Below are 23583 nucleotides of genomic sequence, written 5' to 3'. Positions count from 1 at the left end.
GACGCCACATGGACTGTTCGCCCCTTTTTTGTTCAATCCCAGCTGTAAAAGAGAGTCTTTATGCGGACACCATCCTCGAGTTGACTGGCGTCTACAACCCGGTGTTTCGGCATGTATTTAGGTGGGTACTACTGGCCTACATACTTCTGAGATGAGAGCCCGGAACCACAGTCGCCGAGATTTATAGCAGCGCCAGTAGCGAGTGTGCTTTCGTACTCCTCGGGACGGCAAGCAGATCGCCGACGAAGAGAAGGCGACGGAGTTCATTTAGACGCTCTCGGCAGTTCTTAGCATGAACCATGCCACATGTCCCCTACCGCGAGTTGGTAGTCAAGCTTAAGGACGTATATAAATATGGCGGGGATCTCTACTCGTTCCGGGCATGATCTTCTTTGCCTTCTGTCAGCTCGAGCCACGCATTTCTTTGCTGCAGACAATTAGTGATCATACACTTCAGTGTCCTTGGTCCTTGACACTATGAGGTTCTCGTCTTTGCTCGTGGGCGTCCTGGCGACGGTTGCGTCCGCCGTGCCGCTCTTGGAGGAGCGTCAGACAACCACCTATACGGATTACCTCTTCGTCTACGTACGCAACAATTTTTTCTCTTTTTCTTTTTTTGCCCAGTTTCAGTCCTCTTTCGTGCACCATCTCTCACATCTGCATAAAATATCGAAAGAAAAACATCTTTCGACTTGGAACAAGTAGCTAACACATGACCCCCACAGTTTGTCGGCGAGCACCTATCCAATGGCGAGCAGATCTACATGTCCGTCTCAAATAACAACAACCCTGGCTCCTGGACCCAGGTCAATGGCGGTCGCCCCGTTCTGACCTCCACCGTGGGCACTCGTGGTGTGCGTGACCCCAGCGTTATCCGTAGCCAGGACGGCAGCGGCAAGACCTGGATCATCGCGACCGATCTCTGGGTGCACCCCCGCGGGTGGAACGTCGGCGATGACTACACGTCCAATGGGTCCAAGGCCATTGTCGTCTGGGAGACATCCGATATGCGAACCTGGAGCGGCCCGTTCCTGCGCAATGTCAGCCCTAGCAATGCGGGCATGACCTGGGCTCCTGATGCTATCTGGGACCCGGCGTCTCGGCGGTGTAAGTTACTCGCTCTCCCCCCCCCTCTCCCCCTCTCTCTCTCTAACCGAAACGAGCAACGTCTACGCTCAATAATTCTAAACTCCTTACTCACTGTTTTGTGTTCTCCCCGCAGACCTCGTCCACTGGACCTGCCACCTCAAGGGCGAAGGTTGGTTCATCATGCGCTCTTTTACCTCCGACTTCGTCACTTTCACCCCGGCCGAGAGGTGGCTTACCGGTGCCGGCATGGATGCCACCGTCGCACACGACCCATCCACCAACACCTTCTACCGCATCAGCAAGAACGGCCCGGGCGAGCTCATTGAGCAGGCCCGCGCCTCCGCCCTCAACGGGCCCTGGACCGTCATCCGCAACCGCATTGGCGAGCCTCTTCCGGCTGGCGAGGGCCCGCTCGTCTTCCGCAACAACCAGAACCCCAACAGGTGGCATTTGCTCATTGATGACTATACCCGCGGTCGCGGCTACCAGCCCTTCGAGACTACCAACATTGGTGCCGCGAGCTGGACTCAGTCATCCATGACTCTTCCTCCTAGCAGCCGTCACGGCTATGTCGTTGGCATGTAAGTGGTCAAATGCCCGTCCCCTTTAAATGGAGAATACCTCCCTCCAAAAGTTTCCAGTTCTACGCGCCCCTTCCACAAAGTCGATGATGTGCTGATTATTCTGCTTCTCCTAATACAGTACTGCTGCGGAGAGGAACTGCGTCCTCGGCCTCGCCACCTGCGACTCGGGCGGTACCCCTCCACCCACCACACCCCCTCCCACCACACCTCCTCCTACCACACCTCCTCCTCCTCCCTCCGGCTCTTGCTCCTCCATGTGGGGACAATGTGGAGGTCAGGGCTACAGCGGGCCGACTTGCTGCTCGCAGGGCACTTGCCAGGTCCAGAACCCCTGGTACTCTCAGTGTATTTAAGTCTAATGGGTGCTGTATGGGGAGGGAAACAACTTGAAGCTGGCAAGGCCCGAGGTTGCCCACGATTTGGTTCCCGGGTCGATGGGACGTTCACATGCAGGAATATGATATGAGAGGCATTCAGAGACGGATTCGCTCTCTTCAAGGACAATTGCCGTGTTGAGACATAACGGTCACAAACCTGGCACATCATTCAGCCTGTATGTAAGCAGGGATTAGGAATACGATGCTGAATTATCTCAAGACTGATAGTCTGGGAACGGATGACCTCGATCCTCTGGAAGATTACGGGAACCAAACAAGTAAACCACCCTCAGACTAACATCTAAAACTCCCATACTCCGCCTTCCTATCGTCCTTATAACTGAGCGTTTGGCGATACCCTCCTTTCCGCCAGATTGGAACAATCCCATTTGACGGTCAGATATACGTACTGCTTCTTGGTCCTGTAGCTTCCAAGTGCTCGAAGAGGATGGCACTATTGATGAGTCCCAATCCATAGAGGAGTCGGGAACCCCTCCGGCTGCTGGAGTACTAGATCTCGGTATTCAGGGCAGTATGATACACAACTTGCGTCGCCGCGAGCTATGTACTTTACTAATCTGGCAAGATTGAACGCTTTCCACAAGATTGATACCTACTAGGAACCACGAACTGCCCCGCGACTCCAGTCACAAAGTTGAGTGAGCTACGGACACGAAGTACATGCTGTAGCTCTCCAGACGTCACATGAATTGCGCGTGCAATATAGTTCTTATGCGGATATACTACGCATGTACAGTGGTGCTTATAACTTGCCTGGGATTCAAGGCTTTACCCGAATGTCGCCTGTTAGTGCTTATATGTTGCCGAATCTGGACGTCCACCATGTCCTGATTGGTGGAGCCACCCGGAAAACGACCGTGGTCACCGTCTCCAGGTACTTACCTTACAAACGAATTACGGACTACAGACTACACCCGATCATAATGAGAAACATGGTTAAATCCCCATTAATCGAATTGTACAGAGAATATACGGACGCCGATTTTCTTTTTGCATGGTCGCGATGCCATGGCTACGCTGCTAGGCGTTCGTTTTCTTTTTTTATCTTTTTTTGGTGGAAGCCCGTCAGATTCCACTTGAGCCTTAAAAGACTGAACCGACTGGACCAACGGTGTCGAAGTGAAATGTGAAATATAATTCCCTGGGAAAAAGTTCGCTATATAAGGTACCGGTGGTTTTTTAAGATGATTACTCATATGACATTCTGCACCTGTTGCCGAGTAATACCTTCGGGGAGTGGAAGCTTGCTACCTTATACTCGGCCCCCGTTAACCAATTACATGATCCAAGCATTCCACTGCCTGCGACCCCGCGTGGTCGCAAAGGCTGTAGGAACAACGGCCGAAAACCCTTTGATGGTTTATGGAGTTGAATCGGCGACTCGTGTCTGTATCCGACAATGGACTGGGCCATGCCTAATATGCTCGGACCCCTCGGCCGAGTGAGGACCCAGGCTTGTACGAGTCTTATCCACGCTTTCATGTCGATGGAGGCCTTTTGGGCCCATGAAGGTGATGATATAATTACCAAAGAGGCCCTGGCCAGTATGATAGATACACCGGATTACTTCCACACCATACCACTCGATGCCGAAAATTTGGACCGAGCATCGCTACCAACTAAATTAACATCTTCCGTTTTCCCGGATGCTGACCTTATGCTATGTACCTCCGAGCTCGCCTGCCATCACAGCATGCCCCGGAACGTAATCGTCTATACCTGATCGACCAGTATGCTTGGGCGCCATCCACTGTCGTCCACCGCGGTGTCGGGGTCTGTCCAGTTCACGGGCTTGTGGATTCGAACGAGCGACAGAAAGTAATCCTCGACAACAAGCAGGTTCAGCAGCAGACCATTGGCATGCCATGCAATGCCGCACACCATGGCGCCCGCGACGGCGTCTAGGATGAAGTGGTTCGCAGTCGCTACGATGGCGAGAAGAATCAGTGCTGGATATGACATGCCGGCGACGACGATGGCGAGACGCTTCCAGGAACGGGACCGCAAGTTCGAGACTGGAAGGGTAGCAACGGTGAGGCCGATAAGAAGGGAATAGCCGAAGTGGAGGGAAGGCATGGCAGCTGCACCACATGTCAGTAAGCCGTTATGAGAACGCATGGCCCTTGAGCACAAGTCCCCAGTGGCGTTTGGGCGTGGCGGAGCGGAGCGAAAAAGGGGAGCCGGAAATAGCGTACCATATTGGTTGCAGAATTTGTTCGTCGTCCAGACGCTGCTCTCACCATCGGCACTATGCACAGTGTCCACGAAACCAAAACTTTTCGCTTCGGCGGCATCCGGACCGTTATAGTTTGGATCGCTCAGTAACCGAGGCGGCATGCAGGGCCAAAGCGTGAAGATGATGAAGGCCAACAGATTGCACATTGCCATGGTGCGGCGACGAGCTTCGTACAGAGCCGGGCCGGCCGAGCCCCATCCACTGGCATCGTTGCCTGCCATTTTGTCAGAAATGGCACGGCGACGCCGGGTGGTGGTGATGTAGTAGAGGATGACGAGAAAGAGGATGGTGCCCGGAATATGGATGAAGGAGTAGATGCGGTTGACCCAATGCATGGCGGTGGGATACTGCAAGAGATACTGCTGGACCGGAAGCTCGACGAAGAGGTTAAGAGCCTGTTCCAGGTGAATGACCTGCAGCGCGTGTCGGCGAGCAACATCGACGGTACCCTCAACCAGAGTGACAGCTGTGAAAGCCCGGCCGAGCTGGTATACCTAGAAAAGAGAATAGTTGTTAGGACTCTGCGGAGATGAAAGGACGACGGCATGGAGGCTTCGTAGCTTCCGTAGCTGCCGAGTCGCTGACATACCCAGTAGATCAACGCCCAATACCAGGCCTCGACGAGGAAAGGGAACTTGCGGAGTAGTCGACTCAATAGACGGTCTTTGAAGACTCTCGTATTGGGAGTAGTCACAGTGCGCTGGTACTTAAGGAACTTGAATTTCCTCAGCCGCCTGAGTGGTTCGTCACTGGCTGCCAGGGTCGAAGAAGTGTTGAGAAGCGCATTTTCTGAGACCGGGGAGACCGTGCCTGACCGGACGGGGCTGGCATTGTGGTCGTCGGATCTCTTGCTATCACCTTGACCGAGGCCGTCGTCGGTCCAGCCGAGATTGTCGTAGGCGTCATCTCGGCCAGTATTTCGGTTGAACCAAGTGCCGCCGAAAAGGAGGGATACCACCACCAAGGGCTCGGCGACGGCGCCGATTCCCATAGTGATGAAGAATTACGGACGAACCGCAAGTGCCAACGGGGAATGTTTCGTCGGGACAGAAAAGAAGCGAAACCGAGTGCAAGCCGAACGGAATGGCTGAACAGTGTCCAAGGAAGAGCTCTGGGATGTTGAACCTGAGTGGGATCGTAAATACCCTCCAACAAAATCGATCGTGGGAGATGATCGCTTCGAGACCGAGGGAATAGAATGAGCTGGAGAGACGACAGGTGTGCGCGATCGCAGTCGAACGCTCCTTGCCAAGGGATCGGGACGGCAGATGGTTGGAGCGGACAGACGGAGGGAGGAGAATCCCCAGAATGTGAGGTTAACTATTGTCTTAAGTTGGAAATACCCATTCGTCTGGAAGGGAGACAGGATTCAGAGGAGGAAGTTCAGGGTTAGAAGGGGTGGAAGAGGCCGAATGGAATCTTCGGCATAAGTGAGAGGGGGAAGAAAACAGAAGCACTGTATGTAATTGGGATGTGGAGAGCTGGGAAGAAGTAGGAAGGGTCTTGAGGGGAGGGAGGATAGGGGTTCTTCAAAAATGCCATGACATTGGCATCGGCATCGGCGGCAAGGAAGTACAGTCACTGACAGTCGAGGGTTGCATGGGTTCTCTTGCCCTTCCCACCCAACGTTGGCTGTTGGATTCCTGGTGTGCACTACGCTACCTACCTACCTTACACTACAGCGAGTCGTAGTACTCTGTACCTGTACTACCACCAGTCCACCACGGTCCAGGAGTATTATCCGTAGGTACGAAGCGTACGTGAGGTTCCACCTTTCCGCCCGAATCTCGTACTTCGGACTCCGACCAAAGACCTAACTACCAGCCCATAAGGTAGGTACCTTACTGTTAGCGTTGTGGTATGGCATGTATCAGTACAGCTGACTCGCAAGACCGAGACCGAAGCTTGGCAGTTGTACTCCGTACTCTCTCGCCGTTATTACCTTCGGTCCCGTCCCTGTCCCCGAGAGGGTACCACAGACTAATAAGGCATACACCCGCGCCGTTGCAGTTTCCTGATCCCATCCAAAGGAATGGGCCAAGAAAAGCCAATATGTACTAAAATAATTAGTGAAAACTAGGATAGTGAGATGAGTAGAAGGGGGGAAGGTACCTAGACTTTTACATTCTACTTGCGTGACAAAATTGTTGGCATTGTTGGCATTGTTGGAGGTTGCCCAGCTATGGCATGCCGTTGGAATAGTGGACCATGCCTCGGCAGAGACTGGGCGGTCGTTGTGACTGGTCCTATAACCGTCGTCGTTTCTGGATGACCCGCTGTTTCTCTTCTCAACAAGGTAGCGATGTTACCTGCATTTGTGCTTCTCCTGACTTGGAAGCTTCAACTACACGTGTACCTGACAAACTGCGAAGTGAAGTCTGGCCGGAGCTTCTTCGACTAATACCTCTCGATTTTCCAAGACTCTATAAATTAAGAAGAGAAAAAAAAAAGCAAGAAAAAATACAAAGTAATTAGTGTAGAGCTAAATGGACTAATAAACCCGCCGTCGTGGAAAGAAGCAAGAGAGCACGAGACACACAAACATAAGGTACCTCAGGTACGTGCCTGTCCAGTCGCCAAGGCGCATGTGGGGCAAAGAACGCCCAATTACCTCATTTTCACGTAACCCTTCGAGGCACGCACGGAGCAGTTCGGACTTTGTACTTGTACTTATACTGTACAACGGGTGTGTGCCGAGAGAAAACGTGTGACGACAGGGAAATTGGAAAATCCAAGGGAACGCGTTGATATGCAACGCGAGTACGAATTACGAAGTAATACGGGGTAATAATGGTACTCCAGTTCACGGGAATTTGATAGTGGTGTTGTCCTCGCAGCACGAAACAGAGGGAACGGTGTGCACAGTTTTGACCATTAATCATGGCCAACTTCAAATTCTTGAGCAAAATGAGTCCTGTTCTCAGGCAAGCCTTCCGAGACAGGATGTTAGTGCAGGCCTTGCTGACCACGCTATCGTTGTAACATCACCATCTGAAACACAGACGATAGCCGGCTCCTTTTTGCGGTACGATAAAATCTCCGCTTACTAAAGGCATCTCGGACCCCAAAGCAAATCCGGGGCCGAGGGTAGGACGCGTTTCTACAGTGTGGGGAAATGACTTGACACGGTTATTTTAGGTATTCTATCCGGACCTGAGATGCAAAAGTCACGTGATTATCACCAGCGATATATTGCCGAGTATTTAACTGTACTTGATCCGAAGCTGCTGGGCCGCGCTCCGAATCGACCACTGACAGAATTGAACAGCCCTCGTCGCATTTCTCCCAACTGAGGAAAGTCTTGGGGGAAACAAACTTAGTCGTAATAGACACGGAGCGCTCGATGCGTTCGATATGTCGGAAACAGTCAGGCTGATTTGTTGGTCCGCGTTCACATCTCCCATACCAAGCCCCGTCCGAGGTATCAATACGGAGTTATACCTCATCTCCTTAGTCAATATTGTGGTCCTGGCCGATAGTATCCAGGTTCAGGCACCGTCATATTTTCAAGTGGCCATATCATCCGACCACCGTCCGATCTCGTCCCTAACGTGCGTTCGCTTAAACGTCCGCACGAAGTTAGTAGCTACCGGCCTACCACGTTTCTATGGATCAACTATAACCGAAGCGCCGACTTCGTTTGGATCCGAGGTTCGATGACGCCTTTAAATTCTCCAAATGTTTGCTATTATAGAACCAGGACAACTTTCTGGGAAGCCTCCAGGAAGGTCATGGACTGCTTCTAGGGAAGATTGGAATTTTCCAGGAAGTGCCCAGGGTCTCAACGGGACTGCGAGACGGCGACTCTTGGATAAGGTTTGGGCCTAACGGACGGGGATCTGCAAAGGACCCTGCTCCATAGAGTCAAGCCAGAATATTCGGAGACTGGCTGTAAGTTTCTAACCTTATCCGTAGTTTCCATCGAGTCTATAGGTAGAACCAAAGTTTAATGTTGAAGGCGTCGTTCGGTGTTGATAGCGGGCGTCCCTGAATTCCATCAGTCAAGTCGTGGCGCTGCAAAAATTTGGGATCTTGACCAGATTAAACGCCCACACGTTTGATCTGGGAAGCACGTGCTTAGCCTCAACCGACTATTATGGCAGCGAGGTACTTGACATTTTCCAACGAGGCATCGAGACGCGCGGTGAACGTGTGGTCGTATGCCGCATGCCGCACATGCCGCACACCATGCCCGCCTACCCCATTGCCTTTGTCGAGTCGGGACAGAAGCTGGTTTCTCCCTGAAAGGAAGGGTAGACTAACAGATACAGGAACGAAAACTCGAGGCACTATTAGAAGTTGGGTTTCACTGAAAGAATTATTAGGACTTGCCCAGCATTTACGGATAGAATTGTCTAGAGGATCGAGAAAACGATTAACGGAACTCTTCTGATTAGCTGCTAAGTACGCATGTCATGTCTGGTTCGGATTCATCCGTGCCCATCTAGAGACGTGAAGCCCGACATAGAATAGGCCGCCGTCACATTTTGGGTTACGCTCACTTCTGTGGCAGTAGGGAGGGTTGCTTAGAATAAACGAGAACACAATAAAGTGTTTATTCTCGAGGGTAAAAGCGAGTAAGAAAGTTCGTGAAAGAAACTTCTCGTTCTGATATGAGAACTTCGTTCTGCAGATCGTGGAAGCAGGTTAAGCAATCTGCATGTATCAAAGGCTGCATGATGAACTTCGCTAGCTAAAGATACATCTGCCTTCTCTAATATCCTTCTCCACTTCCTTACGCTGCTCACTTATTGACCAATGGTGTCCGGTTGGTTCGCAGTCCGATTGGTCCATTTACCCCAAGTCCCCTTCACCTGTCTCATGGTCTCGAGGAGGCAGAGGAGCGCTAAATAGGGAGGTACTTGATTATCAGGCCCCCGGACATGGTGGATTGATAGTTTTTCAGGGGTAAGAAGCAAGCAATTTGCTGCTAGTGAGGTACAGCGCAAACAAGCTTACCTTAATTTTCCCTCCTTCTTCTCTCCACCCCTGGTCAGTCCTTCTGTTCTCTGATCGTGGCAGGAACGAAAAAAAAAAAAAAAAAGGGATTGGTACTCGTCAGCCTCCATCTACATCTCATCTCTTTTCTCTAACCTGCGAGCCGAACACACCAAGAGTTCCACGGATTTTTGGGCCTCGTTCTTGGAATCAAACGTCCCTGTCGGTCCTTTCCAAACGTTCTTTTGATATCTAACCCCTGAGATACCCACTTTTGGTACGTATGTCCATCTTCATCCCCAGAGCCCACACGGATCGACGCAAGTACTCTATCTGTTCAGTGCCTGACTTTCCGTAACAAGCCAGTCTCTTTTCTTCAGCGTGTTCTGTCTTTCTCTTCCCGCTTTATTCGGCGACGAAAATTTACCCATAAACTGCCTACTTCCGGACGTGCAGCCATCGACTCCCGCGGCTGCAGATACCCTACGGATATATCCCATCTGCGACCCTCCTGCTCGACGACGACTTGCGGGATCGACCTGCAGGCATCCGACCGACCGATCGCGTCGCATTGCAGCCGCCTCTACTTTCCGTCCCTTGCCGTTGACTGCTCGCAACGTCCTTCACCAAGCTAGACTGGACGACACGAAAGAACAAAACGAGAAACAAACAAGTCGATAACCTGATGAAGCCCTAGACCACCACCACCCCGCTTTGCTGAAGCCATCTTCGAAGCGCGTCCGGAACCGCGCCAGGCTTTCTCCCCCTTATACCTTTTCCTTCTTCCGGTAGCAAAAATCTGCCATTGTGATCAGTGCCGGGGCCAATCACTTGCTCCTACTTATTATAATCTCTACGTGTACTTAGGACTCGAGTATCCATGACCAGAAGCCTCTCATGCCCTGGCAACCGTTGCTCCGAATCGCCTTCGCCGTCGCGACCTACCCTTTTGCTGCCTCGGGCCCGGCCGACCTACCACTCGAGATTGGCGATGAGCTCTACATTATCGAGGAGACGCCTGACGGCAACTGGCTGCGTGGATACCTAGTGGCGCCTCCGAGCCTGCTCACAGGCCTTACCTCGGTAAAGGGTCAAACTCTGGAGGCTCGCGTTTTCAGTGGCATTTTCCCCCGCAGCTGCGTCGAGATTCGCGAGTTTCTGGGGGAGTCTGAGGACACGGACGACAACAGCGATGCCACAGACGACCACCAACCCAGGCGAGACCAACGCCTCGTTGAGAGCGATTCGGCCAAGAGCGGACTCATAGGGGATGCCGACGAGAGAAGGCTGCCGATTCAGGATAGACACCGTACTGGCCCGCCACACCGGGAAAGAAGAGGCCGCAAAATTCCGAGAGAACTCCCCAATGGCACTCGTACCAGTCTTTCTGTGCCCGTCAAGCGTGAGCCCGGAGCCCCGCGACCCCCGGCGCCCGTTCCCATGCTCAAGATCGGCGACGAGTCTCCCACATCTGCCGCAGAACCCCTCATCGACGAGATAGCAAGCTGCCTCCGAGAATGGCACTCCACGAACCTACACGAACTCCTCCTCACCCGCCAGTACTCCCGACTTGACCAGCTCTCCCAGCTCATTAATTCCCTGTACCTAAGCAGGCAACAACTGCTTCACAATGTCCTGGCCAATCACGAGCTTAAAAAACTTCGCGAGAAGACTGTCTGGGATCTGGTCCGTGTCAACAAGCTCTGCGGCGGAGAAGTCATCGTCCGTGATCCCCGGGAACGGGGTAGGGTTCTGACGGGCGATGACTCCGTCGTGGAGACGACCAAGCTGCAGTCCATGATGAGCCTTCTCAACGAGCCTCCGCAACCGACTCTCGAGCTGACCGCTTTGCATCATTTGCTCGTCGACGTTAGAGGATTCGCCGGCGCCTCCTCCGAGGAAACGTCTCTTGCCCTCTACCTTTTAACCAAGTCCGCGGGTGGCCAACCGGTACCTCTGTCAGAGACCTTCACAGTCCAGATACCCGCCGGTGGAACCATGGGCAGCCTAGCCAAATCTGGCCAGCTCAAGACGCTGTTCGCAGACCTATCGGCACAGGATATAGGCGATGTCCCTTCCGTCGAAACCGAGCTATACCTCGTCATCCAGGTCCGAGCGACCCAGCAAGTCATGGGTGGTGGCAAGCCCCAGTCGAGATCGGGACAAAAGTCACAGCCATTTAGCAAAGAACCACCGAAGCCGAACTCGTCAAGCGGGAAGCAGACAATAAGGAGGAGTCTCATGTGGGGCTCTAAAAACTCACGAACCGCCTTTTCTCGTGGTCGGGAAGTCGCTAAGCTCGACGCCCTGACGGAGCAGCAAGAATCCGGCGGTGTGACACAAGCCGAGAGCCGGGACGGCTACCGACCTCCCAGCACTGCCGGTTCCTTGTCACGCACTGGCTCTATCGACGACAGCCACGTCCATCATGCAATGGCGGAGAGGACGGTGGGTGTTGGGATCCTCAAGCTGAACTCAATCATGAAGCAATACGACTCCATCGAACAAGTCGTCAGCATCTGGTCACCGTCTCCATCCCCGTCGTTTGCATCCGAAAAGCAGGGCCCGGAGGAGGACTCGGACGTTTTGATCCGCGAACTTTTAGACAGCCGGTCAGGTCGTTACGAAAAGTCTCGGAGGGCTGAGCGGGTGCAGGTACAGCTGAAGGCATTCAATCACCCGGATGCGGACGCTCTGATCAAGGCCACGCCAACTTTGCTCTCCGGAGTCTGCAAGTCCAGCAAGATGGGGTTCTCCGGGGCACCGACGAAACCCAGATCGGACATATATGTCACATTAGATCAGGCGACGCTTTCCAGGCATACTCTCCTCTCGAGGTTCGGCGGCAACCCAACGGCTATCCCCGGCAACGTGCATGGTAACAATCTGCAAGTGACGCTCGAGGTCCGCAACAACCAAGGGAAGAGGATAGAGAATTGTGTGTTCGCATCCTCCAACTCCGAAGGCGTCTCGGTATGGAAGTCCTTAGCTGCGGAAAAGGGCGACTCGTGGAACCAGACCATCCGACTCTCGGTCTCTCCGCGGGACGTGTTCACTGCACACGTCGTCATGTTGCTTTCCGATGCGCCGAATCCCCCCTTTGCCGTCGCTCACATGCCTTTATGGAACCAGCAGGCATTTGTGCGAGACGGTGCCCATGCTTTGCTTCTCTACAAGTTAGACGAAAACACGTCGACGGCCCATGGACAAGCCTCCGGCAAGGGTGGCTATCTGTCTGTTCAATGGAGTGCGCGGGGCGACAGCGAGCACTCGGCCGAGGTTACGGGCCCCTTGGCCACACTGAGGACCCATACATATCTTTGCAGCACTCGATTCTCCCAGGACAAGGTGGTCCTTGGACTGCTCAAGTGGAAGGAAGTTCCCAAGGAAGAAGTTCCGAAACTGCTGAACCATCTGATTTTCGTCCCTGAGATTGAGGTCGTCAAACTGCTTAGCGACGTCCTCGATGCTCTCTTCGGCATTCTTGTCGAGCACTCTGGGAATGACGAGTACGAAGACCTCGTCTTCACCGCCCTGGTAAGGGTGCTGGGTATCGTGCACGACCGGAGATTCAACCTTGGCCCGCTGGTGGACCAGTACGCCGAAAACCGCTTCAATTACCCCTTTGCGACGCCATGTCTCGTCCGGTCGTTTACCAGGCTGCTGGAGAATCCGACCGAACCCGAGACGTCGCGCAAGTTGCGGTCCACCTTCAAAGTTGTCCGCCATATCTTGAAGTTCATCACCCATGCGAGGGGCCAGCAGAAAGCGAAGGAGGCTGGGATAGGACTCACAACCTCGTCGCCTGGCTTCACTCGTCATCTTCGGAGTATATTCAAAGCACTGGATGCCATGATGCGTAACCCCGCTCCTGTCCTGGTGGGCAGCCAGACCCTGGCCGTCCAGCATTTCCACACCTGGTTGCCGGAGCTCTCGGGTCTCCTGACCACCGAAGAGATACTTCACGTTGCCATCGACTTCATGGACGCATGCTCAGAGGTCAAGGGCAAGTTGGTCCTGTACAAGCTCGTCCTCGTCATCAACTACTCCAAGCTGGACCTGTTCTCCCATCCGGAACAGAAGGCTGCACTCACCGCAAATACTGTCCGGTGGATTGAGCCGCACTGGGGCCATCAGGAGCAGGTCACTGACCTATGGAAAGATCAAGTGCGCCTCTGCTGTTCCGTCTTGGCCACGCAACTGGATTCTCTAGGCCCTGAAATCCCCGATCACATTCCGAAGCTCATCGACTCGTACCTCTGCATCAAGGCGGCTCCGATCCAGTCTCGCAGCCGACTCTCTCTTCTTTTCCCCATGTCATACCCTTTCACAACGAAGCCGATCACCGTCGCCGACGAGATTACCTACGACGAGTCGCTTATTGAGCTGTCCGCCATCTTGTCGGCGGTCTCGAATTCCCCAAGCGGCATGCAGCTCGAGTTGGGCGAAGAGGACATGTCGCTGCTCCTGGAGAACGTGCTTCGCGTGTACATGAGCATCTTGAGCGGAGAAGCTTTCCCCTCCCACTGGCTGAGCGTTCATATCCACCACCACAAGTCCATCATGGGGTCCCTTCAGTACCTTTCCACCATCATGTTAGAGTCCTTCCTGCCCGACCCTGACGACGCGGAGCACTTCAACACAGAGCTTTGGAGGGCGTTTTTCAGCACACTGCTCAAGCTCGTTGGGAGCCCAGGTCTGGCCTTGGAAACCTTTCCCGAGCAGAAACGCAGGGCCGTGTGGAAGATCGCCGGAGATGTCCGGGAGCACGGTGCGGAGCTGCTTCGCCGGACATGGGAGGCCATCGGTTGGGATGCTAGTCCCGAGGAGCGGGCGAAGTACGGCTTGCAGAAGCTGGGTGGTTACCAAGTCCAATACGTGCCGACCCAGGTCGGCCCCATTGTCGAGCTCTGTCTTAGCGTGCACGAGGGTCTTCGGCGGATGGCGGTCGAGGTCCTCCAGACCATGATCGTGAGTGAGTGGACCCTGGGCGAGGACCTCTCGGTCATCCAGACGGAGATGATCGACTGCCTCGACCAGTATTTCAAGTCGAAACCCCTCACCGAGAGCATACTCCAAAAACTGTTCGTCTCCGAGCTTCTCGAAAGGTTCGAGCCGTTGTCACAGGTTCCCGACGAGCCTCTCTATGCGGCAATGCGCGACCTGATTGGCACGGTCGATGAGTTCCTCGACCTTCTCGTAGCTGTCCATAGCGGAGACGTCACCAGCGAGGCCTCGCATCTGATCAACCGCCTCAGGCTGATGGAATTCCTTCGGGACATGCAGAAAGAAGAGATCTTCATTCGCTATGTTCACCAGCTGTCCACGCTCCAGAGCGAATCAAGGAATCACACAGAAGCCGGTCTTGCTCTTCGACTCCACGCCGATCTGTACGACTGGGATCCGGCCAGGCAAGTCGGCGCACTCGCAGAACCCGAGTTCCCGGCGCAGACGCACTTTGAAAGGAAGGAACGCATCTACTTTGAGATGATCAAACACTTTGAGGAAGGCGAGGCTTGGAACGTTGCGCTCGCTGCGTATAAGGAGCTCCAGGTCCAATACGAGACTAACGTGTTCGACTTTGCGAAGCTCGCGAGGACTGAGCGGGCCATCGCTACCATTTATGAAACCATCAGCAAGAGTGAGAAGCTGGTGCCGAAATATTTCAAGGTCGTGTACAAGGGGCTCGGATTCCCTCCCAGTCTCCGCGATAAGGAGTTCGTGTTTGAGGGCTCGCCGACAGAACGCGCTTCCGCCTTCACCGATCGCATGCAAGAGCAGTACCCGTCGGCTCAGATCATCTCCGGGGGCGACGTCGACGACGCTGAGGGCCAGTACCTGGTCATTTCCGCCATTTCGCCTCATCGTGACCTCTCCCATCACGTCTTCCAGCGATCTCGCGTTCCCCAGGTCATCCGCGATTACCTCATCTCCTCCGGGCCTCAGGCCTTCTCCGTGTCTTCCAAGCGTAACACCTCCGGACCGGTGACGGAGCACTACGCCGAGAAACTGGTCTACACCACGGCCGACCCCTTCCCCACTATCCTACGCCGGAGCGAGATTGTGCATGTCGACGAGATACGGCTGAATGCCCATCAGACCGGGCTGGAGCGCATCGTGCGCAAGACGCAAGAAATGTCCACCATCGAAAAGCGCATTTCCGAGGGTGACGAGGAAAATGCGCAGCTTCTCGTGGACGCGGTCAGTGTTTCCGTCAACGCCAATTCGGAAAACAGTGTTTCCTGCTACCGGCGACTTTTGCCTGTTCCCGAAATGGAAGACGAAGAAGTCGAGCTGAGCCCCCAGGACAATGCCATCCGGATGGCTCTCTTAGACCATGCTATCATGCTCAAGAGGTGCCTGGCTACCTTCTCGCGGAGCTCAAATCCTGCTCTCAACCGGGTACATGAGGAACTCCAACGACGTAAGAACCCGCCGACGCAATCCCACTTGCTGTCTTTCAAACAGCCACTAATTGACGTCCCGCTTCTAGACTTTGAGAGCACGTTCGCACCCGAGATTGCCATGTTCGCGCCACCCCAACCGCTACGAGAGACTCCTGTCGCGCCGTCACCGACGTGGCGACGTTCAACCCGCTTCGAGCCGGGCTCGCCTCCCCTGAGCCTAACGGCAGCGGTCATGTCGAACGGGCTCGGCATTCTGTCCGAGGAAGCGTCGGCCGTGCAACCGGTATCGATCCGACAAGGACGTGGGGCCCGTCTGAGCCTTTTGGGCGGTCGAAAGAAGGATCAGTCATCGTCGCCGCAGACGAACGGGGACCGATCGGGCACACACGAGAAAGGCGAGACGTTCAGCGACCGAAGCAAGAGCATGGATAAGGACCAGGGCGCGCGGCGAAGCTTCTTTCGCAGCCCCGCCAACGGACCGGCAGAGGCCGAGGGGACCGAATGGGTGATAACGGATTCGGGAGGGCGACAGAGCTCCGACGTGCGGTCCAGCACCGCGGACAAGGAAAACGATGAGCGCCCTCCGTCCAGCGGTGGGAATGGGATGGCGAGGATGGGGAGCGTCCGCAAGCGGTTCAGCATGCTGAGGCTGGGGAAGAAGTCCAGCCGGGGCAACGTGCTGATGGGGAGCGTCGATGAGGAGTAGGACTTCTTGGAGATGGCCCGGCGGTTGGGATACGTGGACCTGAAGACGGGCAGGTGGCAATATCCCGTTTCGTGATACCACCATTCGTTTCTTGTTTTATTGATCATTTTCGTTCCCTTCCTTGTCCTTGCTCATCATTTTCCTTTCCCCTTCTCTTCTTGCCTTGTCTTCTCGGCTTGCTTCGACCCTCTCTCCCTTTTCTGTCTTGTCCTTCTGCCTAATTATTATGGGAGCTTGGGTGGCGGCAAGGCCATCTCCCCTTCCTTGTTGATACCTTCCTATTTCTTGTACGGGCGAGACACTTTCATTGAGGATCTGCCGGCGTCGGACCGGCCAAAAACGGCGAGAGAGGAGAGGACCGGGGGGACGCACTATGACCCCAATGCTTTGGGGGTATGAAATACCTAAAAAATACCTACGCAAGATTTCTTCTGTGGAGGGATGGGGATATATAAGGATGGGTAATAGTGAAGGCTCGTGACTATATACGCGAGGGAGACTTTTGGCTGACCTGGACTCTGCGTATATATTGAGGTCTGTGAAGGGGCTGGGCACCCGTCGTTTTATGTATTTCGGTCTGGCCAGGATTAAATTGGCTGTGCAGTGAGCATATGCCGCCAGCTTTCGACCGCCTCCGTGTCTTCCGCCGTGGAATGTCGGCCGCGGAGATGGAGAAAGCTCTTGAGATGCTAGTCATTAATCTGCAGCGGCATTGATCTAAAATATCGGGAGGGCCGGACATTTAGATGCCTTCGGGCCATATTGCATTACAGCATCATTACATTGCACCAGGTCTTTGTATGGGAAGTCCCCAGTGGTCTTTGCAGGGGTATCTCGAACCAAACCAACAGCTCAGGCAGGGCAGGGCAGGGCAAAGCAGGCTACTACGAGCGCAAAGCAGAAGCGACGCCAATGAGGCCAGCTAAAGGCCACGACACGGCCAATCTGTCGAGGATGCCTCTCCGACGGCGCTCCCGGTCGACGTCAACCTTGACCTTGTCGTAAACGGTGGGAAGCGTGGAGGCGCGGTACTTCTCTCTGAGGCCGTCGTACCATTCCCTGTCGTAGATGCTCCAGAACTCGTCCTCGGTGTAGTAGGCATGGGAGTAAAGGACCTTGCGGCCGCCGAGCTGGCGGAGTGTCGTCTCCAGATCGCGGTTCACGCGGACGAAGCTTTCCAAGTCGTCGGAGCCTTTGGCCTCGCCCCAGACGCCGACATTGAGCGTGGGTACCGGGTCAGCAGCGGCGTCACGGCCACGATGACCCAGTTGGGGTGGCTGCTGTGATTGCTGTTGATCCTCGTCGGCGGTGGCGGTGGTGGTGGTAGTCGAGGACGGGTGGAAGGTGGGCTGCTGGATGGGAGGTAGGGGACAGAGCCACAGAGGCCAGATGTCGAGGGTGTCGGCAACGTAGTCGATGAAGTTGCCGACTGTGGCGTAGGGCAGGGACAGGTCGTGGACGAGGTAGCGGAAGGTCATGCGGCTTCCGCCGCCCAGGCCGGCGCGGAAGAGGGCGCGGGTGTTCATGATGCGGTTGAGGAGGCGGCGGGTTAGGCGGTTGAATGGGACCACGCGGGCGTAGCCGAAGGCGACTTCGCCCATCCAGAAGCCGCCGCGGTCGTATCGGAAGAGGTAGTCCCGGAGGGGGACGAGGTCCGTCCTGGGGGAGGGGGACGACAAGGAGGGAGGGGATGGTGAAGATACGCGGTTGCGGACGTGCAGATAATACCACGGGTCGTTGGGACGTGTGAAAGTCTGAGGGCGACGGGAGGGGGAGTCCTTGGATGCTAGGTCGTCAGTCATGCGACCGGTGATGACGACGGTGCAAGTGCGCGAGAAGACGATGCCCTCTACGAAATCGTTGTCCGGGTCCTTCGTCTCACGCTGCAAAGCGGAGATGCCCTCTTTCGCAGAGGAATACGAGTGGTAGACGAGCTCGACGTATTTCCCGGCCGGGATGAGGCGCATCTCCAGCTTGGTGACGATACCAAGGGTCCCGAGAGCGCCGGACGCGGCTCGGAAGAGGTCAGGCCGTTCCTCAGAAGAAGCCGTGACCACTTCCCCAGTGGCCAGGACCATTTCGATGGAGGTAATGATACTGTGAAAGCCTCCGTGGCGAAATGAGGAACTCTCGCCCGCCGACCCGGCGAACCCGCCCCCGACGGTGATGCCGGGGAACTCCATGACGACCGGTGGCACGAGACCCAAGGGTAAAGTAGCGTCGACGAGGCGGTCCATAGGGACACTGGGTTCGACTATGGCAGTCCGGGCTTCGAGGTCGATGTGCAGGACGCGCGAGAGGGCGCTGATGTCCACGGTGGACTGGCCGTGAGGAGGACGCGTTGAGTTGGTTGAGCCGTGAAAGATGCGGAAGGGCTCGCCGCGGGTGTGGAACCCTTTCACCTCGTCCGCTATGCGGCGGACATCAGCCTCGTGCGCCTCCATAATAGCCAGAAGCCTGAAGAAAAGAAACGGAGAAGGGGGGAGGGGTGATATGTTGAGAGGAAGTTTGGGGAGGTTGACGGTGAGGAGAGACGTCTCCTGTCGGTACATCGGTACGTACCTACGGTCCGTAATCTTAGGGATTGGATAGATCAGATGCCCATAGCCACCTTAACGAGGTGTGATAAACTATATTATATTAGACGTATGGAGTACCTTAATCCTATATATCTGTACTTATTTCCCTATATTTTTTCTACTAGTTAGATATTCCTGTGAAGTACTACGAGCTTTACTGATATATATATATATAATTTTCCGTACTTTATTTATATTCTTATAGTTATAAGCCCCGCGTTCTAGTACAACGACTCTATTCTAATCGACTAGTACACGGAATTATATATATATTCGCTTATAGATAGGAAAGGTTCCTCTATAGGAAGTGCCTATAACTATTTATCCTAAGGAAACAGGGCTTAGCAGGGTTCCGGGTATAAGCTGATCAAGTAGCCGAACTCACCCGGAATTAAACCGAAGTCACGCCCCGATATCGACCTTCCACTATCTGACAGGATGGATAGTTGGGAATATCGCATTATGCGAGGTCCTTCCTGCAGCCCCCCTCCCCTCCCCCAACCTCCACCCCGTAATCTCCATCTCGTCCACCGTCCGAGGATCCCTTACCGCCTCAAAGACCTCAATTGGTGCTTTCGAGCGCCTTTTCCATGATTGTTGCGCTCTGTCCCTTTAGTCAAGTCATTCTTAACAAAGTATCGGCCCTCCTACCGTCCACTCATCGCATCCACCCCTCATCCTGATTCCTCACCTCCGAACCCGAACCCCCTCCACGCCCACCGACCCTGGCAGACCGGTACGGAGTACACTTGTTCAACCCACCCATCTCCACAATGTCCGGTCTCGAGTCCCCCGAAATCGCTGCCGCCTACGAAGCCGTCCGCTCCGACAAGGACCCGGCCAACTGGCTCCTCATATCGCACGCGTCGGCGACCTCGAACCAGCTGAAACTCACCAAGACGGGCAGCGGCGGCCTATCGGAGCTGGCCGGCGAGCTGGACGACGCCCAGGTCCAGTACGGCTACGTGCGCGTCGAGTACGCCAACGACTCGGAGAGCACCCGCGTCAAGTTCGCCTTGATCGTCTGGATCGGCGAGAACACCCGCGTCATGCGCAAGGCCCGCGTCAGCGTCGAGAGCGGCGACGTCCGCAGGGTCCTCGGCCACCACAGCATCCAGGTCAATGCGAGCGACAGGACCGACCTGGACGAGAAGGACGTTGTGGCCCGGCTTCGCAAGGCTGGTGGTGCCGACTATAACGGTGGGAGGGGTTGAAGACGATGGCGCCGGCCCGCCCTCTCCTTTTCTCCTTTTTTTGGGGTGTTTCTTGGGGCGTCTCTCGTGGGTGGCTCGGTTTCGGGTCGTTGGTTTGGTAGGGGTTGGCCATTTCTGGACAGCATGTACAAAGACGGCGAACGGGGGACCAAAAGAGAGGGAGGGACCGAGGTACACGGAAGATGACCACGATATATACGATACATACGTTCTGCAGGGCAAGGGGATACCTTAGAGAGCGAGCATAGTGCATTTCCTTGGCGGAGGACATAGCCAGCGATGTCAAGATCTCCCATATATATTGCAAAGTATACATACACTCACATTATTTCGACTCGGACGTCGCATTTTCCATGTCTTCTTTCTTGCCTATGGTCACAAAAAGACATTGGAGAGTTTTACAGGAAATGGTTAAAGACGGGGATGTAGAACGTTGCCATTTGCGGCTTCTAGTTTGAATCAAGCTGACCTGAAGCTCAGATTATCGTCTCTCAGAGGCTCGTTCAGGTAGCGAGCAAGGTCATGCTGTTCCTCACGCGATTTCATTCCGTGACCAAATTCCCCCAACGCCAGGCGTATAGCTGAGTGATGCCAGTCTATCCTTTAGATCTGGATCTGCCGTACAACCTTCCACAACTGACACTAGATAGCTATTCCACTAAGAGTGAAGAAAAGGTATGGAGATGAGGAAACGTGACCCTGGATCTGAACTCTGGCATTGGACGATGCCACGGTCATCCGCCAGCTCCAGATGGGGAGCACAACGTGACGACGCCGTAAGCTGAACCGTCGTCAAGGAGAAGAACGACCGTTGATAAAAAGAGCATTCCTCGCCAATCTCTGCACTTCCGGGGTCTCCGTTAAAGACGAACAAGACCAAGCAATCAGAAGAGGAACACAATCAACGACATACATAAACAACAGGGACACGAGCAACTCGGACTCACCATGGCTGGCGAAATCATCACCGGCGAGTGGATCGTGACACTTAAGCCATATGCCAACGAAGCCCTTGAGGATGAGCACATATCTTACATCAATGACCGTAACAATGATCCAGGGACGCACTTCCACTGCCGTGTCCGAGACCGCTTCTGCCTGCCTGAGCTGCGTGGCTACACAGCCAAGTTCGACGACGAAACCAAAGCAGAGCTGGAGGACCGCGCCGAGGTAGCCACCATCGAGCCCGTCCAGATTTACCGCCACTGCGCCACCGTCCAGAGCGGCGCGCCCTGGGGCCTCGCCCGCATCTCCACCCGAACCAGGCTGCCGGCCACGGGTCCCTACGACTACCGATACGACGCCACGGGCGAGGGTTCGGTCGCCTACGTGATCGACACGGGCATCAACGACGCCCACGTCGAGTTTGAGGGCCGCGCCACGAAAGGCGCCAAGTTCGTGAGCCTGGGACCGGCCGGGGACGAGGACGTCAACGGCCACGGCACGCACGTGGCCGGCACCATCGCGGGGAAGACGTACGGGGTGGCCAAGAAGGCTGAGGTGGTGGGCGTTAAAGTGTTCAACGACTTCCCGCGGCCCGGTGCCACCAATGGCGATATCATCCGTGCGCTCCAGTGGGCTGTGGACGAGGCGAAGAAGCACGGGAAGCCGTCGGTGGTCAACATGAGCCTCGGCGGGGGTGCCAGCGACGCCTTGGATCGTGCCGTCGCGTCGACCGTTCGGTCCGGGGTTGTCGTCTGTGTGGCTGCTGGGAATGACGGAGTAGGTCGATCGTCTCTTCCTGGTAGGTTCGAGGAAAGGGTTCTAGGTCGCTAACGGCGCCAAAAAAAAAATTAAAAATTTAGCAACCTTCCCACCTTGGCTCTCCAGCCCGCGAGCCGCTAGCCATCACCGTTGGCGCAACTACTATCGAAGACGCCGTTCCACCCTTCTCGAGCTGGGGGAAAAGTGAAGTCCTCCCCTCCCCTCGTTTCCTCCTCTTCCATTTCAATACGTGCATTTCATTCTAATCGGCGCGGACAAAAGTAATCGACATCTTTGCCCCAGGTGTGGCAATCCAATCATCCTGGATCGGAAGTCTCACGGCGAGCGCGACCATTAGTGGAACATCCATGGGTATGTGTTGAAGGAATGTTCGGCCGCCATATAATATCGTCTTTCGGTTCCGGGACTGACAAAATCACCAACTGAATAGCTTCTCCCCACGTTGCAGGAGCAGTGTGCTGCCTGCTTGGGCAGGAAAAGTTGGAGCCTCTCCTCGTCATGCCGCAGCTTCTGATCTGGGCGGACAAGAACAAGCTCTCGGGCCTGCGTGATCGGAGTATCAATGCGCTTCTGCAAGTATCTGACGCTTCCACGTGAGGCAACTTGGATTGATGCGCTGGAGGGCATCACAGGATGTCTCTTAGGCCTGAGCATTGTGGAAGTGAGGGTTGTTTACTCGGGTGCGAAGGAGAAGTGAAGCAGGCGACTCAGCTGCTACGGAATAGCGCTCGTTTGTAAGCTGTCAGATGCCTATAGCCACCTTATCGGGGTGTGACTTGTGCTATTTCTGTAGACGGATAGGGTACTTTCGACCGATATATCCATATCAATTTCCCCTCCTTTTACTTTATAGTTAGACATTTCCGCAGAGTATCTTTTACTCTTCTTTAATGCATATACATATCTTTTACGTACCTTATTTATATGCTGATAGTTATAAGCCCGGCGTTCTAATAAACGAAGCTATTCTGATAAATCCTGCAGCTTTAAGGCAGTTAAAATAGCCTTAAGTCTATAGCGGTTAGCTTGGTATTATTCGCTACGTCCGCCTGCTTTATTTTAACCGTTATTCCGTTATTCCCTTATTTAAATCGCTTAACTTACTTAAACCTCTTAATCGTTTTATCGCTCCTTATTTAATCGATCGTTATAGTTGGTTTTAATAGTTTATTTCCCTATAGTCCTAGTCAGTTAGACGATAGCCTTAACTACGGCGTTACCTATAATAGGCTATACGATCCTTACCTTACTAAAAGAATAGCGTCGTTAGATTAAGGCTATTATATAGATAGCCTATACTAACCAGGTCTCTAACCTTATTAATCCAGACCTTAACGAATCTAAACATCCTTAATAGCTTAAATCCTCGGAACCTCTAAAGCTAAAAGAAGGTAACGAAGATACTACCTAGGATCGTAAGTTTAAGCTATAGAACGTAAAAGAGAATAAATATTAATAATAGTAACGAGGTCTAGCTACTCTTCACGACTATATCGCGAAGATAGTTAATCCTAACCTTAAAGACTAGTACGCGGGGAAGAAGGAGGTTAAAGATATCCTAATCGCCTTAAAGGACTATCTTAAACCTACTAACGCTACCTAGAAGTCCCTAGTTCAGAAGAGATAGGAAGAATATATATAAAATATACGGAGGATACCCTATAAGCGTTAGCTTTAGGACTTTATATCGTTATACCGAGATTCGAA

The 23583-nt window shown here is 54.0% G+C and overlaps 6 protein-coding genes across 6 annotated transcripts; 4 read left to right on the top strand and 2 right to left on the bottom strand.

The window, feature by feature from the left end:
* Positions 1-477: 477 nt before the first annotated feature.
* On the top strand, positions 478-2026 carry SODALDRAFT_391563 (endo-1,4-beta-xylanase; the record flags this gene model as incomplete). Its single annotated transcript, XM_028615247.1, has 4 exons — positions 478-585; positions 726-1107; positions 1223-1670; positions 1807-2026. 4 exons carry the CDS (start codon positions 478-480, stop codon positions 2024-2026), a joined length of 1158 nt encoding a protein of 385 aa, XP_028470205.1.
* Positions 2027-3784: 1758 nt separating this feature from the next.
* On the bottom strand, positions 3785-5298 carry SODALDRAFT_336142 (hypothetical protein; the record flags this gene model as incomplete). The annotated part of the gene is made up of 3 exons (XM_028612566.1): positions 3785-4152; positions 4267-4801; positions 4897-5298. The coding sequence occupies 3 exons, from the start codon at positions 5296-5298 to the stop codon at positions 3785-3787; spliced, it is 1305 nt and encodes a 434-aa protein (XP_028470204.1).
* Positions 5299-10142: 4844 nt separating this feature from the next.
* SODALDRAFT_267087 (SH3 domain-containing protein) lies at positions 10143-16358 on the top strand (the record flags this gene model as incomplete). Its single annotated transcript, XM_028607529.1, has 2 exons — positions 10143-15669; positions 15739-16358. 2 exons carry the CDS (start codon positions 10143-10145, stop codon positions 16356-16358), a joined length of 6147 nt encoding a protein of 2048 aa, XP_028470203.1.
* An 884-nt stretch (positions 16359-17242) lies between these two features.
* On the bottom strand, positions 17243-18802 carry SODALDRAFT_336140 (FAD binding domain-containing protein; the record flags this gene model as incomplete). Its single annotated transcript, XM_028612565.1, has 1 exon — positions 17243-18802. The coding sequence occupies one exon, from the start codon at positions 18800-18802 to the stop codon at positions 17243-17245; it is 1560 nt and encodes a 519-aa protein (XP_028470202.1).
* A 627-nt stretch (positions 18803-19429) lies between these two features.
* Positions 19430-20407, top strand: SODALDRAFT_326559 (ADF-like domain-containing protein). The gene has a single exon (XM_028610198.1). It carries the CDS (start codon positions 19711-19713, stop codon positions 20149-20151), a length of 441 nt encoding a protein of 146 aa, XP_028470201.1. The 5' UTR covers positions 19430-19710; the 3' UTR covers positions 20152-20407.
* Positions 20408-21099: 692 nt separating this feature from the next.
* Positions 21100-22588, top strand: SODALDRAFT_303649 (proteinase R; the record flags this gene model as incomplete). The annotated part of the gene is made up of 4 exons (XM_028608957.1): positions 21100-21873; positions 21957-22059; positions 22138-22227; positions 22307-22588. The coding sequence occupies 4 exons, from the start codon at positions 21100-21102 to the stop codon at positions 22471-22473; spliced, it is 1134 nt and encodes a 377-aa protein (XP_028470200.1). The 3' UTR covers positions 22474-22588.
* Between the last annotated feature and the right edge of the window lie 995 nt (positions 22589-23583).

Source organism: Sodiomyces alkalinus (genome assembly GCF_003711515.1).
Source record: "Sodiomyces alkalinus F11 unplaced genomic scaffold SODALscaffold_1, whole genome shotgun sequence".
NCBI lineage: Eukaryota > Fungi > Ascomycota > Sordariomycetes > Glomerellales > Plectosphaerellaceae > Sodiomyces > Sodiomyces alkalinus.
The sequence above is the reverse complement of the archived record's forward strand: the minus strand, read 5'-3'. Positions and strand labels throughout refer to the sequence as shown.

What these genes read in the sequence shown, in the direction of transcription:
- SODALDRAFT_326559 (XM_028610198.1), top strand. Translation starts at nt 19,711, where the DNA reads ATGTCCGGTCTCGAGTCCCCCGAAATCGCTGCCGCCTACGAAGCCGTC.